Genomic DNA, 18,860 nt, shown 5'->3' on the forward strand with positions numbered 1-18,860 from the left:
TCCTCGGCATCGAAGCAAGGGGAAGCTCTGCTCACAGGCAGGGTTTCTTTACACATCCGGAAACCTCAGACTATTTCTGTGTGTCAGTCCTGAGGGCCTGGTGACACACGGCTTGTGGTGCAATGTCCGGGCTCCCGAGGAGGATGCCCTTCCCGAAGAGGGCATGGCTCTGATGAACATCCCAGGACGGCTGAAGCGGAGAGCGCCTCTGCCTTCAAGAAAGGCGCTAGTGAGAACAAGAATAATCTTGTAGATTGCGTTTCAAAACGCTGCAAAACCATCAATATTTACATGGGAATTTGGGTGCTAAACAATTGCTAAGACGCAGCTCTGGAATGCATCAAGCTGCAAAATCTTTCATCGTTTAATTGAAAAGTTCCTGCAGCGGGCGGGAGAGTAGTTGAGGCAGAGCACTGCCCCTATAGGCAACTTCTTTGCCACCCCATCTGTTACCCCAAATGCTACATCTTAGAAACAACACTGCTGTGAAAGATTAAAATATATTTTCTACCACTCAGATGACACTAAATCTTTTCTAGATGCCAAAATAGCTGCTTTGAAAAGAGTTGAAGAAATATCAATTAAGAGCTCAAAGACATAGAGAAGGATTTGCTCATCCTTATTGGGCCAACTCCAAAACAGATTGAGAAAAGAATTAAAATAATGAGGGGAAAATGATAGATATAGGGAGTAGCTACAGTGCTGGGATCACTAGAAGTGCACGTTTCAAAATGAAGACACAGAACAATGCAGATGGGATGGCACTCTGGAAGGCTATTTTTTGGGAGGGTATATTTGCCTCCACCGCTTTTAACGGTATTTTTGTTTGCTTTTTTTTTGGTTGGTGGAATTATGCTTGACTCCAGATTTCTTTTCATTGCCTGTTTGTTACATCTTTGGACTGTCTCTTCACCTTGTCTCTCTTCACACAAACCTTTGGCGATCAGGCTTGGTAAAAACACAGAAATGCCGTGATTGCTCTACAATAGAAAGATGTGTGTATTTGGTTACAGGGGTAAAAATGCAGTTGAAATTGTTGTATTCACCTAATACTACAAAGGACTCAGTCCTCCCTAAGAGGGTGAAATCTTGGCCCCACTGAGATCAGTGGAAAGGCTGGCACTAACTTCACTACAGGGCGAAGGAAGCAGGAAGCAGCGATCTGGAGCACCCCACATTGCTCCTCTGCATTGGGATTTGAAGTGCTGGTCCTCAGACAGACAGAAGGGATGGGGACAAACACTCAAGACTGCTGCCATGGCTAAGTGAGGGGAAGTGTGAGCAGAAGCTCAGAGGTTCAGTGATGAGCCTCATACCTCGTTAGAGCACAGGCAAGCAGACTGTGGGTGCAGAGATCCAGAGCTCAGGAAGACCAGGTGGTTGTCTTTTGCATGGCAGAGGTAGGAAATATAAAACCTGCTGCTGAATGGGGCTCCAAAGGAGCAGTAAATGCTGCTTCCCACAGCCCAGAAAAAAACCCTAAGGTTTGATGAAAGGCGATATTCAGACAAATCCCCCAGATCTTCAGGCAGATCCTGGCTCTTGATTAAGATTTGCCTGGCGCAACCAGCTGACAACCAGCCAGTCTGGCAAACGCAGCTGATAGTGATAACACACCGGGTGTCTCTCCCCAGAGCAGCTAAGGTGTGTGTAGCTCAGCGTGGTCTCCCAGATGGTCTTCAGTGGGATGAGGAAACCTGGAGGGGGCAATGGAAGAGAGGCTGCAGAGCACAGGGAGCTCGACTGATGGTGTTCAAGAAGCTGAACTGCACTGAAAAGGGGGCACACGTCCCAAGCACCAGCAGAGAGTGCAATGGGAGCTCTGGAGCTGGGTAGAGCCATGCTTGGTCAGGGTTGGTGAAACACTGGCAGTTCCTCTAATGACAAATGCAGCTTCTGCTTTTTCACTTTTCAATACCTGAATTTTCCCATTTACCATAGGAAAACCAAAACAATTTCATTTTGGTGGTGGTCTTTATAGGCTTTTGAACCTGACTCCTTCACATCATCTCGGCTAGGCTGGGCACTCTGGAAGATGACCTTTCCTCTGCACATGCCACGCTGTATTACCCAAATCCCATGATGATGACACATCATGGGCAATACAGCTCCAGCAGGAACCCGGCTGTGTGAGCAGGATGCCAGCAGTGGGCTGGGAAGCGTTAGGAAGAGCTGAAGGGCAGTCTCAGAAACAACACGTGTCCAAGTGAAAAGAATGAAGACCCACGAGTGTGTGGGGCAAGTAACAAGCTGGAAGGGCTGCATACTCTTCCCAAAAGTCCAGGAAGAGCTGTCAGTGTGACTGCTTTACCAGTGTGTGGATGACGGGCAGCAGCCCTCGGCAAGCTCTGCAAACAATGCTCTTCCTCTTCCCCAGCACAGTGCTCTCTGGCTGGAAACACCACTTCTGCCATACCTGAGATGCATCAGCAGCCTGTCTGCTTTCATTGGGATGCCTGGCTCAGCCAGTGAGTGGGCTTGTAATAATGTCGTTTAACCTTGCTCCGTGGGAAGAAGGCGATGCTGAGTTATCCTCTGTGTCAGGGTAAGCCACTGTGCCTGGGTAAGTCTTCCCTGGCACCCCCATGTCCATGTTTGCAAGCAAGAAGAGGTGTGACAAAGTAAAACCCTGTGGGACCTTGCATGGGAATGTCCTGTGGGGAGAATAACAATAGCCCAGCAGCACACACAGTGGACAGAGCAGGCTTACCATGGGCTCACAGCTCACCCAGGCAAGCCAGCACAGTGGTATCATCAACATCCCAAAGACACAGTGAGAGCAATAGGAGCTCTCTGCAGTTGAACTCAAATTTTGAGGTCTGTCTGATTTTTTTTACGCCATAATCAGGACAAACCCATAGCAAAATATGTATAGAAGCATGTGAAATCCAAGTGTAGTTGAACACAGGCCATTATTCTCTTCTTTATAACACTCTGCAATGGGTGATTTGAAAGAAGATGGTTAATTGGTGACGCTCCGCTTGAAGAGGCACAAATCTTGGTGCTGAGGGGAGCTCCAGCACTCCGGAGGCTTCCAGCAGAGGCCTAAACATCTCGATAACAAACAGAAGCTTGGCTGGTGGGTTTCTTGAAGAGAAACATCGTTAATCATTTTCAGCGATGGCCTTGCACCTCTCCATGAATTTAATTCAATGGCCACTCTCACCAGGCCCGAGACTGCACAGAGACAAACCAGCTGCAAGCCAACCTGTCAGACATGCATGAATGGGGATGGTCTTCCTAGGGTCAGCCATGCGTGGGGAGCAGAAGCTGCATGCCAAATTCACTGCCTGCCCGAGCAAAGACCTCGATGGAACTGGTGAGAAACCTGCTGCAGGTCTGACAATGTTCCCGTCAAGCCTACTCGTACCACTTGGGTATCTGCTATTAAAGTGCACGCTGCAGCCTTCCCCCACCCCATCCTTACCTCAGGGGATGTCCACAACCGTTCCTCCTAGCCCTGCCTCTCATCAGGAAGGTGACAACTCACTACTGCTAATGGCATTTCCTGGATCTCAGCCTTTCTGAGGAGACCAGCCCACGGTGGAGGTGGATATGAAGGACAGGATTTGAGACTGACAGCCTCATCACCAACTGCTCAGCTCTGTTCCCAGGTCACTGCTTTTAACAGCAAGCCACTCAAGAGCCCCAGCTCCAGGGGCTGCACAGCTGGCAGAAGATGAAGGCTATCAGCATGTGGTGGTCATTCTGCTGAAGGAGCCCATGAAGACACCCCAGCGCGGAGGTTTCTGTGAAACACTAGGAGGGCAGCATGTCAGGATCTGTTCCATGCCACATTCAGGACAGGACCTCTATTTCAGGACCCTCTAGAAAGGCTTCATCCTATTGTTTTCTCAAAAACTAAGAGCCTCTTCATCCTCCTCATTCAAGTTGTATTATAGGTTATTCGCCATGTAAACCCTCACAGTACCTAAGAGCCCCAAGCACTGCACCTCAGCCAAAGACTACAAGCTGTCCTGGAACATCTCAGTGCCACTGTCCCATAGGCCACATTACACAGCAGTGGGTTGAGAGCTGCAACCTGTGCTTATGAGAATAATCAGGATGGGCATGCGACTACGTGAGCATGGCCAGGCTGCAGCATCACTGCAGTTATCCACCTAGTTCCATCTATTACCTGCTTAGGATCTCTGCTTATAAAGAGACACAAAGCTGGGTCACAGTTATTCCTGGTGGGACTCCATTGACATGAAAGGTGGTACCAGACTGTCATCTTTCCCCTGTTCTTTCATCCAGAAGACTCTGGAAGGCAGTGTAGGAGGCTGCAAAACACTGCTCTCTACTTCACATCCCCACACTGGAGTTTGTACTTTGCAGGAAGAAACAGTTTAAGCATTGCAAACAGAAACGATAGAGACAGTGCAACTGGAGAAGAACAGCAGTCAGTTCACTGCAGGTAGCCTCTCAAAAGAAAATACCTCTGGGCCAAATTCAAACCTGGTCTTAACAGAAGTAAATCTTCCAGCAACAGGGGGATTAGCCCCCACTCGCACTAGCTTTGACTTTGCTGCTTGATGTTTATATCACTAGAGACCAAAGAATATACTTGCCAGACAAGAATAGGAATCATTAAGTCTGTGGTCCAAAGTGAGGCGCTGAACCATCTCAAAGAGTGAAGCGTGGTCAAAGTTACAGGGATTGGAAGAGATAAATTCATCCATGCCATGCTTTTGAGCTCTATCTGCATCTGTTCGTTTATACATATAGAGAAAGACACCATTTAGAGAGATATAAGACATTTTAGTTGACAAATACAACAGAAAAAAATATACAGTATGAAGCATGAAAGCTAAATCCTCTTCCCTACATTGGCATTAACTTCTCTCTTTGCAGGCTACACAGTACACTTTTCACCTCCCATTGTCAACTTGCATCAGTTATGGACTATCTTGTTGCATTTAGGCAAAAAATTTTAGAATTAAATTGTCAACTGCTCATTATAGCACATTTACTCTGTACTTCAAACCAGAACATAAACCCAAGAACTCGCCCTGCATCTTACAATACGCTACGAGTTAACAGAATTTTGGCTCACAGAAGTAAATTAGCTCCTATTTAGAGAGTTGTGGTTAATTATAATAGATTCTGCCATTCTAATGAAGTTGCAGCTGTAGCATTTTCCTCTACATTTACTAGGTTTTCTAGGTATCAGACCAGTTATGTTGTTCTTTATCCAAATGCCAATGTTTGTCTCCCCACGGCAATTTTTCCTTCCCCTAATGGCAACTTTAAATGCTACCTCACCGAAATCAAAAGATGCTCTTTTAAGCATCGCTAAGAAGTTAAATTGATATGTAGCTTGTTGTCACTGAGGCAGTAACCCGGAGCTGCCAGTCATCCCTACAGAGGGACTGCATTTCCTCTGCCTGGATTACGAGCTGCCATTTTTGGGTGAATTAACAGCCTCAACGTATTCACACTTCTCTGCTTTGGGTGACGTTTACGGGCACTAACTCCTAGGGGCTAATTAATTAATCTCAACATGGTTAACTAAAAATACACTGAATTCAGCAGTTGAAATGAAGCCGCCAAGCCGGCCTGGGTGCGGCCAGCCGGGACCCTGCTGGGAGCAGGCTTTGTTCTACCAGCGGCCAGGGAATTAAAGGACACCTTTCACTCGGTTTTGTCTGTGCTCAGCTTCCTACTATATGGGCTCTTGCCAAATCCTCTACAAAGAAAATAGGATTTAAATCCTTCCCCTGTTTATAGCCTCCTAGGGGAACTGGGTGGCCTTGGAACAATGTGGCTGAAAGGACACAAAAATGCAGTTTTCCTGCAAGAGCAGTATATGGTAACTGTATTTGTTTTAAAACAAAATCCCTCTTTACCAGAGAAAAACAACAAAAAACCTTAATTTAAAAAGAAAATAAAAAATAAAAAGACCTTTAAATGACAATGAGACAGTGTTCTATTAGATGTGTTTTACTATTTAACATTAAGCTATGAAGGATGGCATGTCTTCCTAAACACCTCGTTCATGTCTGCGCTCTCGGATACTACTGATCATTGGAAGCAATCTTTACATTTTCTGTATAGTCTGTCGTTAGCTATATACAAACTATATAAATAACATCACCCACTGGAAAAAAAAAATCAGACAAATTAAAACATGTAACATTTCAATTAGCTGCTAGCAGTACTTAATTCAGCAGTAGCTGGCAATTTTCCTTATGAAAACCCTGCTGAATAAACACTGATATTTTTTTTTTTTTCCTATAGCTGTGTTAATATTTGAGGGTCTGCTCCCCTGTTTTACTCCTTGCATTGGGACCTTCTGCCTTCCTCTCCAGTCCTAAATCCTCCCCTCTGCCTCCATGGATAGGTCCATAAAAGCTGCTGATGGTGCCAAGCGATGTGGCAGCACAAGGACTGGCTCAGGGGCCAGGCACAACCATCACCTCCCCAGCCCCTCTTCAGCATCCTTGAGTGTGGGATGCAAAGCCCAACCAGCCTCGGGTCTCACAGTATGGACCAGCTTCTGTCTGTTTTAACAGCTTTCTGCCCCATCATCTTTGTCCCTTTGGGCCAAGATCGATGTGACTGCCTTCACTCCCGAAGAGTTTATCTATGCTAGTTTTGATTCCACCCCTAGTGTCCACAAAATGTTTTAACAGTTATTATCAAACTATTTTTAATGGCTTGCTGCTCTGCCCGGCTCCTCGGAGTTGACTGCAAGCTGACAAATTGGCTGGAGGCCTTCATTTGCCAGCTTCACTCAGAGATTTTATTACTTTTCAATTAGGAGCCCTGATACACTGTCAATCCTCCTGCTCAGCCAAAGCTGCTCCTAGAGCTGAGTAAATCAGCTGGAAATTTGAAGAGTCCTCTAGCCCTTTAGCTGGTGAACTTTTTTGAGCATATGTGCTAGAAAGCATATTTGAAATGGATACTTTTACTCCAGACTAATAAGCTTTTCCCCACTTTATGTTCTCTGAGCAAAGGTAGACACAGAACAGACCTCAGGTTGGTGTGAACCAACTGAGGCTCTGCTTGCTTCCATGAAGGTGAGGGTTGGTCCTGGGCTTTTTAAGATCTCCCTGCCCAAGGCAGGGGCACAGAGAGTTCTCTGCCAGGCGTGACAACAGACACAGTGATTAAACAGGCTTCAGGACTGTCCATAATCAGGGGCCATTTTAGTTGCATTGATCGCTTTAAAACCACATCTTACGGAGCAATCCTGCTCAAAAGCCCATCTACCCCAAATCTCCCCACCTCAGTGCAACCACATGAAAAGAGAAGCTTCAGACACAGCACTGCATGAGCTCAAGTGACCAAAACATATGAGCTGCACAACTTCTGCTTGGTCAGTGGTTTAAAACATGGGTTTCTGACCAGCCACAGCTCTCCTTGCAGCAGCCCATCACCACAGTTCTTGCACGGTCAAACCATTTTGCACTGTGAGAGCTGGGTGGATGCAAATCACCCACTCAGGGGATAAAGCTGGCCTGGTGAGAACTGGAGATGTCATTAGAGAATGGTAACACGCACATGTATTTCTCTTACATGGAATATCTGCCTTGAGCCAGATGCTTGAAATGCTTAAGAATAACTAGGAGCAGGTTAAAAAGGGCAATCCTAAACTCACCTTATAATTAGAAAACTACACCCTATGCAACCTGCAATTTATTATTGCATTTTGATTTTTCCAACAGATTTGCTTTAAAAAAAACTGAAATTTTGGAATCCATTTACAGGAAATCAAATTACATCAAAGGCATGAAACTTCCTAGGTAATACAAAAAGAAAAGAAAGGATCTAACTATATCATTACTCTGCTTCTGACAGCTAATCTGTGATTTAAAATAATGACAACATCTGCATATGAAATAAGTTTTATGCATAATCTACCCTCTTCCAAAATGGCCTGTACAGTTTGAATGAGATTTTAAACAAAGTACAAAATGAGAATGGCCAATATTCACACCCCCAACTGTACAGCTAATTTGTAAGTACTTTAACTGTTTCAGTCAAATACGGGTGATTTTATGACCCTACTCTGTTGTTCTAATGAACAAGAAAGGAGAAACTAAAGAAAGAAAGATATAGGATGCTCCAGTAATTTACAATCCCTTCCCAAGGTGCCGTGCCAAGCTCACTGGTGCTTCTTTGTTCGGGGCCGCAGACAAAATGCTGCTGCAGGCCCACAGAAGTTATCTTGCATATTTAGACAAGCTGCACACAACTGCAGCTGAAAGGTGTTCGATGGTGGTCTCGGAAGGAAAGGAGGCTGCCAGCAAGGCTAACGGGCAGCACAGGCTCCATAAGCCTTTCTTCTGGAAAACTGCAGACTCTGCCCTTTCATATTACGCGTGGTCACCTACATTATGGTCTTTTCTTCAGTACTGCTGGGTTTATTTTGTTCATTTTTATCCAGTTTGCATTTTATTACTCCAGTAACCAGCCCCCTGTCACACACACATTCCCTACAAGCATCTGAAATCAGAGTCTTAAATATCTGCAAGTGTCAGGAACACAAAGATTTCAACAACAACAATAATGAAAACCAAAGGACTGTCCCACCATTTGGTCCTCTGAGGGCTGTATTTCTCTTGATCTGTTATTTACAAAGGAAGAGACAAAACCGTCAAAGCTCCCGGTCTTTTCTTTTTTAAATGTTCTTTCCTGCCCTCTGCATTTCTTTTGCTCCAGCAATAATTTTGGCAGAATTTGCTCTAAGAGCAGTGAATTTAATAGCGGGGGACAAGCTCCATAAAAGAATTCTTGTTATAAAAGGCTTTAGGTAGCCATTTTATTGTAAGAATTTTTTGCTCCAGATTTATTCCTTTTTGCTAACGAGTGACTTTGATTTAGTACCAAAGGCATTTGAACATCCAGGAAATTGTACAATACGTTTCCTTATTAAAAACACCTCCCCCCCCCAAAAAAAAACCAACAAACCAACAAACAAAAAAACCCCAGACAACTGTAAATTAAAAGGTGACTTTGTATCTTACTCATCTGGAAAATGTGTGCTTGTCATATCTGCTTGACATTACAAGAATGAAGATGTGGTTTGGACAGTAACAAACAATGACACTAGTCAACCTCATCAGGAGACATGAAATAAAGGAATGACAATGATTGATGGCAGCTATTCATTTACAGATATTTCTAGAAAACTCTTCACTGGCCTGGCTGGGCAAAGCAGGAGAAGTTTTCCAGCCTTGTCCAGTGTGCCCGCTGCATCAGCTGTGTGCTCCCCTCCTTCTATCTCCGCTTCAGCAGAGCTAACGGGCACACTGGGGCTGCCTCTCCTTAAAGAAGTATATAGGGGAAGCACCTAGAAACCTCATGTTCTCTGGCCGTGTGGAGTGAGAGGCTTTACTAGCAAATACCAGTGTTCTAGAGGGGAGGGGAAACACAAACCCTTAGCAGGACTTTAAATGCCAGGTTGTTGGTTGTGCGGGAGCTGCTGGCAGTGCCGGCTGGTGACTTAGCAAGTCCCCTCCTCGCCGTGCTCTGTGGCATCGCCACCTCTGCAAAGTGATGTGTATGTCTGTGTGTGTGTGTGTGTCTGGGGCTCCGCAATCCTCCTCCCTGCTATGAGCCGCGGCAGCGGGCTGAACTCGCCTCTCAGCTGGATAGCTAAAAGCTCTTCTTTCTTTCCCCCTTCACATTATTATTCCACATTAGAAGATAGCTCTAAATTTAATTGGCTGTTTATTCCTGTGTTTTATGGCTTTTCCCCTGCTGCAAACAAATTATTTTCTGCTCGAGTTACAATTCTAATAAACGATTATGACTGTTCCTGTAAATCACCAGACACACTAAGCACTGCATTGAAATCTAAGTTATCTGTTTAGTAGTTAAAAGAATATGAATTTGTAGTATGCACTTACATATTTCCTTGTGTGGCAAGTTAAAAGCACAGTTTTAGAACAGCTATTTATAATAAAAAACATTGTTTCACAGCATCTTTATAACTATTTAAAAATATTTTGAATTGGATGACTGCAGAAACCTGTGAATTTAGAGTTAGAGTCCCATGCTTCTTAAAGCACGTAGAAGTGATTTACAGGGTAGCTTTAAATTCATGCAAGTTATGTGAGAACTGAATTAACATTTTAATTCTGCATTCCTGCAATGAAGCATCTGCAAGTTGACAATACAGAAGACACAGCAGCGTTCTCATGATATCTCTAACTATCTAAAGAAATAAAAGTAAAGCAATTAAAGCACAAAACTAAGAATCTAATAGGATAGCAATGCATTGTAGTGCAAATACATGTAATGTTGCCAGACCCAAGTTCATTCATTCATTCACTCTTTCTTTCTTTCTTTCAAAGTGGCAAAAATCTGTATTTCCATCAAATTGAACTTTTTTGGTTATGGTTTTAGTGTTTTTTGGTGGTAAAGTCTGATAAGAATCCTCTTTGGAAATCCAAACATTTAGAAAACAAAAAAAACAAAAAAGAAAGAAAAAAGAAAGTGTCTGCTGAGAAGGAATTCTGCCTGCTACCCGGGGGATAGTTATACACACACGCACATACTCACACACAAATAAAAAAGGGAAGAAAAAAAGAAACAAAAGGAGGAAGAAGAAACAAAAAGAAGTCTTGTTTGATGGCCAGGAGGAATGACACCGCCTGTTCCTTCTCATAATTGCATTCAGATACTCCAGATACATATTTGCCAGCTCTCATGACCCACTGATGCTATTCCCTCCTAAGGAAAGCAGGCACTCACCAGGTATTAGAGAAACAGCTTTTAACACCAATAAAGGATTTGTACCAGGTGTTTTTAAGGCTGAACAAAGACTAAGGAGAAGCTCTTTTACAGCATCAGTTTGGGCTTTTATCTTTTTCAAAGTGAGTATTCCAGTGGGAAAAGTTAAAATAATAATTCCCCTGGGTTATTCTTTAACAAGCATTGCTTTGATTGGCGATTGAGACCCACATGAAAACTAATTTATGATCATTTAGGGAACAGCAGCATCCCTCTGTGTATTTAAATTGGAGAGGGTCAGTATCTTCAAACCTGACCCAGAGTGCTGCTGCTTGCTGCCGAGATTATCCCCTACTGAGCTTAGGGGAAAAAGAACTATCAAACCTCGATGGCTCAGACTTGTTTTCGCAAGGCACGTCCAGAGGTTTTTTTTTTGGGGCTCCTGTGGAGTCTTGTACCTCATCTAGGTCTCTTGGGGTCTCCTGCCCTGCCTTTCTGTGCTTTGAGGTGTGCATGGGTAAGCCCCGCATGCTGGTGCGCTGCACCAAGCTAATCATCGGCACGGAGAGAAAGGATATTGTCAGAGTGCAAAATGATTTGTTTTCAGGCAGGAAGCAGTCAACTAGATGTAAATTCCATGAAACAAAAGAAGGTATTATTGACAGTTTTATTGTGATGTTAATTAATATTTACATCTTGGAATGAAAAATAGAAATGTTAATGATTGGCTTTACTAAGAGGATCACTTGATGCCAATGTGAAAGCCAGGGAGAGAAGGCAATTATGCAAACATCACATGCATCCCAATTTCAGTATGGAAACTTACATTTCAAACCTCAATTCAGGAAAATAACATGGAAAGTTTGTACTACAAAATCTAAACATGAGAAAGATTTAAGAGAAAGAAAAAAAAAAAGCACATTGCATACGTCAGATAATCTACTCTGATTATCTGAGCTGTGCTAGCTACAGGGAAGCACTTACCCTTGAGTCCAGCTAGAAGTTAGCAGGGTAAGAAGGAACAAACCAGAATAACATAAAGACTAGCAACAAGGCTCAGGAAAGCAGACAGGAGCCCTAACCTAGCAGCTAAATATTTGGGTTCAAGCAAAGAATGAGAAAAAAAAAACAAAAAAAAAACTTAAAAGAAAATCAAACCAACCAACAAAAAAAAAAACCACTTACAGCTGAAAAAATTCTTAAGCAGCTCAATAAACCTCGCTACGTATTATGGGGGAACAAATCATTACACATTCTCAAAACAACCAACTCCTTGTATATGGTGCGATTAACAGTTATTAAATATAAACAAGACATTAAGAAATGAAATACAGCCACAAGTGAAATGTAAAACAAGTACAGACCAGTCCTTCATGTGGAAAAGAAAGGGGTTTAAACAAAACCAGAACAGAACATTGAAGCATGTTCGGGAATTTTGTTGGATGCATCACTAACACAGAATGAACAAAGATTGGTGCTTTCAGACAAGTAACCACTTTTATGAAGCTTAAATATTGCCAAAGGTGTAATATGCATTGGCAGCATTATTGACTATAATACTGTGCATGATTCCAACAGTAAACAAGAACAGTTTGGGGTTTTTGCTTTGATAATGCGAACACTGGAGAACAGCACAGCTTTGCGTGAATGGAGTTGCTCTTTTAAGTTGTAGCAAAACAAAAAAAAAGCAATACTTTTCACTCTAACAGGTATTGTTCACCCACATAAAAGGAATTGTAGAGTCATACAAAAATCGATGAATAGCAGGATCTATTTTGTTTTTCAGTGCTTAAATTGCAAATAAAATAAACTCCACCCTGGTTCAGAGCTGTCTGTTCACTTCAAGGTCAAGTGCTGCTATCAGGATCAGAATTTGAGTGCTGCTCAAAGTTGGTATTTACTAAGTCAAAAGAGGTGGGAATCAAATGAATTCACTATTTCTCCCAACAGCAAAATATGTTCTTCTTGAGTTTCTGTTTAACAGACAGCTCCACCATGGGAGCGGAGGGCTGGTTTTTCTCTGCATGTGCATGCATGTGCCATCTCGGACTGCTACAACATTAAAGCTAGAACAACAGTTACTCGTCAAATGGCCTAACATTTACTTCTTTGCACATCCTCATTCACCACAGCCTCTAATAAGCACAAAAAACATGACAAGTATAAAGATAAATGTACAAGAATAAAATGTCTCACAAGTCCTTACCTTTCTGCAGGCAAAAAAACCCCAAACCCACAAAACCTCAAAGCAAAAAAAAAAACCAAAAAAAAAACCCCAAAACCCAAGCCAAAAAAAAAAGCCCCAATAACAAACCAAAACCCTTTTAAAAATGCAATACTTGATATGTTTAAATTTCAAGACTGAAGGAGCTGAGATATGTATTTGTGCACTTAAGACTCCCGACAAGCCATCATGTGTGGTATGCATGACTCACTTCTGTTTCTGATTCTTTAACTGCTGTGCCCAATGACTTTTGCAACGAGCATTGCCACATACAAACACAGAAATATGGAAAATGAGTAGCCTTTGCTGTTGAGATGAAGGTGTGCTATAGCATGCTGCCCTCCTCCTCTTCCAGTTGAAGGTCCTGTGCAGAGAGCTGTCAGAGGGATCTAGATCCAAGGGAGGAGGAGGAAGGAAGACCAAGGACAAAACACCCTAGCCCAGAAGATGCTGAAGTAGCAGGTCATCATCAGACTGATGAGCTGACTAGTTACCCCCTTCCAGGCTTTGGCACAACTCAGCCAGGAGGGTTTCCTGGTGCTTGCAGTAAAAAGGGGAGCCTGAAGCTGCCCAGCTTATGTGGATGGAGAGAGAGGGTGGTGGCATAAAAAAAAGCCAAATGATATGGATTTGGAACTGGTATTGGCATAAGTGAAACTCACTGACCCCCTCAGATGCCTTAGAGGGACCCATGGAGTGAAATCTCTGCTGTTTCCACCAGAAGCAAGGATAAGGGATCCCTGCTTTCTGGCAGGCGAGTGAGATGGAAAAAAAAGGTCAAATCTGTGGCATTTCTCCAGCTCTGAGCACAGTCAGGCTGACGCTGTCGGCAGGACCATGAGCACTGGAAGTGCTGGGCTGCGGTTAGATACAGAGAGGACTCCTGGGCTCAGCCACTGACTTTGCTGCTCCCTGGCAAATTGACCAGGACAAGCCAGCTGCCCTTTCTCCATCCCAGGTAACCTAAGCAAGGGGGTAAGCTCTCTTGATGCACACAGTGCTTGGCTGAGCATGGGGACAACACACCTGAGGGTCCACGGTCTCAGGCATCCCCTTTCCCTCCCCAGACTCCTGGCACGCTTTGCTACAGCTGCTGCCAGGCAATTGTAATGTGTTTGGTAAAGAGACCCTTCACTTAACCCCACACATAGGTCTGGAAAAGTGAAAACTTTGCAAACATCAGGAATTTACCCAGCAGAAAAATCCTCCAGGCCTGATGTCTGCAGGGATGGGAGAAGACTGGAGGGAAAGGTGATTCCCCAGCTTGATGTTCTCTCCCAGCTCTCATCCAAACCCTCAGGGATCATGCTGGGACAAGCAAAGAGCATCAACCACACAGCTAACAGCACCTTTCAGCATCACTTGTTAGGCGAGGGAGCCATAGCAGCACCCCTCTGCCGCTCTCCCTTGCTACACTTTGAAGGCTTTAGCATGTAAAAAAGCAGCAGCAGAAGGACCTGTGCTTGTGATTTCCAAGAACTCGTTGACTAAACACTCTGGGCAGAGGGACATACAATTCCTAGGAATGCTCTGAGGTCAGCACAACCCAGCCTGATCTAGCTGCTAATCACAGCCAGTAAACATCCCACTTCCAAGAGGCCAATTCCTACATCCCATTTTGGCTTTCTGAGAGGTGTCCTTCCTTTGCAACCCCAATCCTTTACACCTTGCACCCCCGAAGTCAGTGACATTACTGGGATGAAGAGGACGAGGGTCACTGAAATGAAAATACTGACTATAGGCTTGCCACGCTGCATCATGCTATGTCTCACTCACAGCAGCAGCAATGCAAGGCAGAAGAGAGTCCAAAATATACAAAGCACATGGAGGATACAAAATACAACAACAAAGCAGCAGCAAGCAGAGGTTTTCTGCCATAACAGTGACAGTACAGGTGAATGTCTTGCAGTGTTATTTTCTATACTGACATGAAGAAATTAAACCAATACAAAAGACAGTCAAACGATATTGATAAACAAGGGGCAGATTTTCTGGGTTTCTTACAACAAAATACTCCATAACAGCTTTATAGAGGCTACTTTAAATTTTAAAATCTGATTCAAATTGAAGAATTTGCTAATATTTAACACTTTTCCCTTACTTTACTTATATTTAATGATACCAATTCTTACATTTTGCTGAAACTAGCCAGAATTGCTGCATGTTACACAACAAAGGGGCTCCAGACGTGTGATGGAGACCTTCAGGAAAAATGAACGAGGAGGCATTCGTGTGGTTTATAATCAAATTACATTTGCAAGACAAAAGAAATCGCTCTAAATTTCAAATTAAGCAAACTGGGTATCACTGCACAGGACATGCAGCATAGCTACGACTTAAAAGATGATTGCTTTAAATTCACATCTAACTGGCCTGCAAAGCAACCTGTTAAAAATACCATATGCTTTCCTACAGTTGAATATTCAACAGGAGACCTCTTTTTGTGTGTGCATTTCATACTTGCAAGATTTGCACCTGTAGTTCTGAGCACGTGATGTGTTTGATAGACAGCTAATGGCGCTAATGAATCGCTCTGATCTGGGTGTGCAGTTGATTGTGTGGGGGTGAAACGCGTGTCTGCGGAAAGCAAGCTGGGTCTCAGGCTCTCAGATCCCAGCCTCTCCTCCATCAAGTATTGCACTTTAAAACACTCACTGACGAGTTCCCTGAGGAATTTTGTTTCTTGGGTTTGGTTGCGCTAAACACACAGTTCAACTGGATCCACTGATGTAAAAAGCAGCTTAATGACAACAAAAACTGCACTTTGGAGTCAGAAACACGTGTGCGAAAACTGATTTACATCAGTGCAGAAAATCTTCCCATCAAAGACTTCTGCTCTCTGGGAGAACTTATTTACTTACAAAATTGAGAGATCGGGGCGTCTAGCTGGGGTACATTTCCTCCTTTAGCATTTAGTTTTTGCACTTGGGTAGGCGGCACAGGTTTGTGGGACTGGCCGGTAGCTCGGTACATGGCTTGGACCCACAGGATACGGTCCTGCTCATCATCACTTGCAAAAATCACCGTGTCTCCTTCCTTCACAGCATTGAAGAATGCTCTGCCGCCCTCCAAACCTGGCAGGAGAGGAAGCAACAATGGAGTTCTGGAAGCATTGAGGCCATCAAGGGGATCTCCCCCTACCTGCCCCTGCTGCATCCCCAGCCAGCCCTGCACTGCCCCCAGCTGAGTTCATTCCCCTCCCAAAACTCACCTGCAATACAGCCCACCAGGTCCCCAGGTAGCACCCTCTGCATCACAGTTACTAAAACACATCCCAACACAAATAGAGTTGTTTCTCTCACCTACAGCCCTGTCTGTGCAGGTCCCATGTGAGTTGCACCACTGAAGCCCCATTAGAAACGGGGTTTGAGTGGATGTGGTGGGAAGTTTCCCTTTAGACTGGGTGCATCAGTGCTAACGCTACACAAAAGGTGCTGGTATGATGTGCTTATTTCTGTCTTGGCCCTGAGTCAGCACCCACCTTCCCACTGCCCTAATATGAGAATTAACCTAGAATAAAGGTTTTGACAACCAACCTACTATGGTCTTTCATCTCCACTGGGGATACCATTATCCAGGGCATGGTAAGAATCACCTTGCTCAACACGTTGCTCCACTGAAATAAAGGAAACGTGGTGCTCCTCCACTTGAAGAAGGGTCTCACCGCTCAACAGGTACCTCCAGGTACCAGGGGGCTTTCTGTCCCTTCCCCTTGCACTCACCCACATCCATCAGAGAGGAAATGGGGTAGGCAAAAACGCTGGATTAATCCCATGAGTATTTGCTATCATAAAGACAGGCACAGCTGCTAACCTTTTATTTAAGGAATATAATCTGAAGGACAGGTTAGGATCATTCCCTGATTTGAGCGTTTAGTTCACAATCAAATTTCAGTGGGATTTAAGTGTCTAATTCACTTAGGCTCCCCAGAAGAGATGAGTTTTTCTCTCCTCTAGTGCAGCTCCTAGCTCAGTTCCTTAGACCAATTTATTGTAAAGTCATGCATAGCTAATGATGAGTCTAAACATAAAGATATTTAGAATAAAGCTGATCACAGCTCAGCTGCATCAGGGGTAGAGAGAAGGGGTAGTGCCCCGCTTGCGAGCCATACACAGTGTGGCGAGCACCAGCAGCACGCTATCAGCCCCGTACCTGGCTGTGGGTCGGTGTAGTCCACAGTGTATCCGTCGAGCTGCAGCAGCTCTTGGGGTTCAGCTTTTTTCTCCCGGTAGCTGCACATAGCAAACGTATATTGACTAACCTGAAGAAAACCACAAAGCTAAGATGGCACCGGGTGAGCACAAGGCAATGCAAAGCACTTACAAATGCTGCACGCTGACAGGGTGTTTACAGGGGGTGGGGGGGTAATTTTGACACTGGTCATTGCCCATCCGAGACAGACTAAACTTTGTACCAGGCTTTTGCAAAGCTCTCCCTTCACACACCCTCCTGCAGCAGGCATCTCATTCTCCGCACCAGTACATACAGCGGTTTAATTTCCTCCAAAAGAGGAAGCTCTGTGCTTTAAAACCCTCTATCATTCATCCCCAGACAAGTGCAAGAGTGACACCCTGTCACAAACAATGTGAGCTAAATTGCTAGGTGCCAGTCATATTAAAGCAATCTTAAGATCCCACTGATCTCGGCAGTTGTTGTCATCAGTGCTGTAAATGGCAGCTCTCACTCCTCTGAGGTACCATCTGCATGACACGATCCATTCAATGTCAAGCTCTTGACGGAAGCCGACTGAGCTGCGGGGGCTCTGCCAGGCTCCCCATTGCCTTTAGGAGGCCATCAGGCCGCATCAAGACCCCGCTCTACTCCCTGTGCTTGCAATCTGGATGCTCGGCGAGAAGCTCATCCAGGGAGGAGAGGATTCTCCGTACCCCAGGCTAGGAACTCACAGGGAAATTTACTGTCAAATGATTTCAAATGACTTTATAAGGTTGTGTCACATCCTGGATGCTTGACGTCGTTTTATCCGTCTGGACATTTGCTTGACCTCTGGAGGAAACTTTAAAACTCTGGTGGGTGGCAGTGGATTGTGTTTGTCCTTTTGGGGAAGCTGGGAGAGGTCCTGGAAGACGGGAGATTCTGGAATCCTCCTGGGCTGGGGAGATTTTGCCTTCAAAATCCAGACAAATTGCTCTGCTACAAACACACATGCAGCACCTATTTTAGTGGCATCTATTCCTAATAAAATGTCATTTATTTAAGTCAGGGCACGCATCTCTTGGTATAGCATCTCCCAGCCTGTGCTCGGTTTACTGCTGCCCTCTATGGGCTTCTGCTAGCTGCCAGCCTGCTCCCAGCAGCCCTGCCTGCACCCTGCCTTCCTCCAGGAACAGCTCCAAAAGCCACCTAAGAATAAACTCTATCATTAACACATTTGTGGGAGTTAAGACTAAAAGTGATGCTTTAAGCATCTTGCATCCTCCTTAAAACTACCAGCGCTGACGAAAGATTGACAAGTAACAGACCAATAGCAGGAGCACCCCAGTGCATATTCTATGCTGTGAACTTTGAATGCATAGCAAAAGGCAAAAAAAAATTAAAAAGATTAACGCGAAGGAATCTAAAAATAACCCAGTGCCCCACAGCACAGCGCTCAGACGGCTCCTGCAGCGCTCATTCACTCACACTCGCAGTATATTGCTGCCACCTCCTGGATAAACGCTTGAATGTGAGTTATTTACGGGAAGATGCTGGAGATCTCAATCCGAGCGGTGAGGATCTGATTCCTCCGTGTTAGACAGCCTGAACTTCAGGGGCTGCGCGATAAATTTCATTCCTGAAGTGAGTCAGTGCTAGCCTATGCTGACACTGATTGAAAATGTTAATACAACTGATGGGTTTTTCTTCTCTTCTATGCTCTATAATAACAGGTAAAATTCATTCAGTAGTTTTGTTTCTTCTCTGACCTTGAAGTCTGAATTTCAGGCTCTTTGTG

General features: G+C 44.3%; 1 protein-coding gene across 7 annotated transcripts in view; it reads right to left on the reverse strand.

The window, feature by feature from the left end:
• Nucleotides 1–18,860, reverse strand: part of CADPS (calcium dependent secretion activator) — a 211,260-nt gene that overhangs the window by 82,116 nt on the left and 110,284 nt on the right. For all 7 annotated transcript variants that reach the window (XM_062630216.1, XM_062630214.1, XM_062630213.1 and 4 more), the window contains exons 10-12: nucleotides 17,063–17,171; nucleotides 15,772–15,984; nucleotides 4,572–4,708 (exon numbers count right to left, since the gene is read on the reverse strand). In XM_062630216.1, coding sequence (XP_062486200.1) covers nucleotides 4,572–4,708; nucleotides 15,772–15,984; nucleotides 17,063–17,171 — 459 coding nt within the window. The remainder of the gene's footprint in view (nucleotides 1–4,571; nucleotides 4,709–15,771; nucleotides 15,985–17,062; nucleotides 17,172–18,860) is intronic.

The sequence above is a fragment of the Pezoporus occidentalis genome, unplaced genomic scaffold (genome assembly GCF_034315485.1).
Source record: "Pezoporus occidentalis ecotype Australia unplaced genomic scaffold, CSIRO_AGI_Poc_V1 ctg35, whole genome shotgun sequence".
Taxonomy (NCBI): domain Eukaryota; kingdom Metazoa; phylum Chordata; class Aves; order Psittaciformes; family Psittacidae; genus Pezoporus; species Pezoporus occidentalis.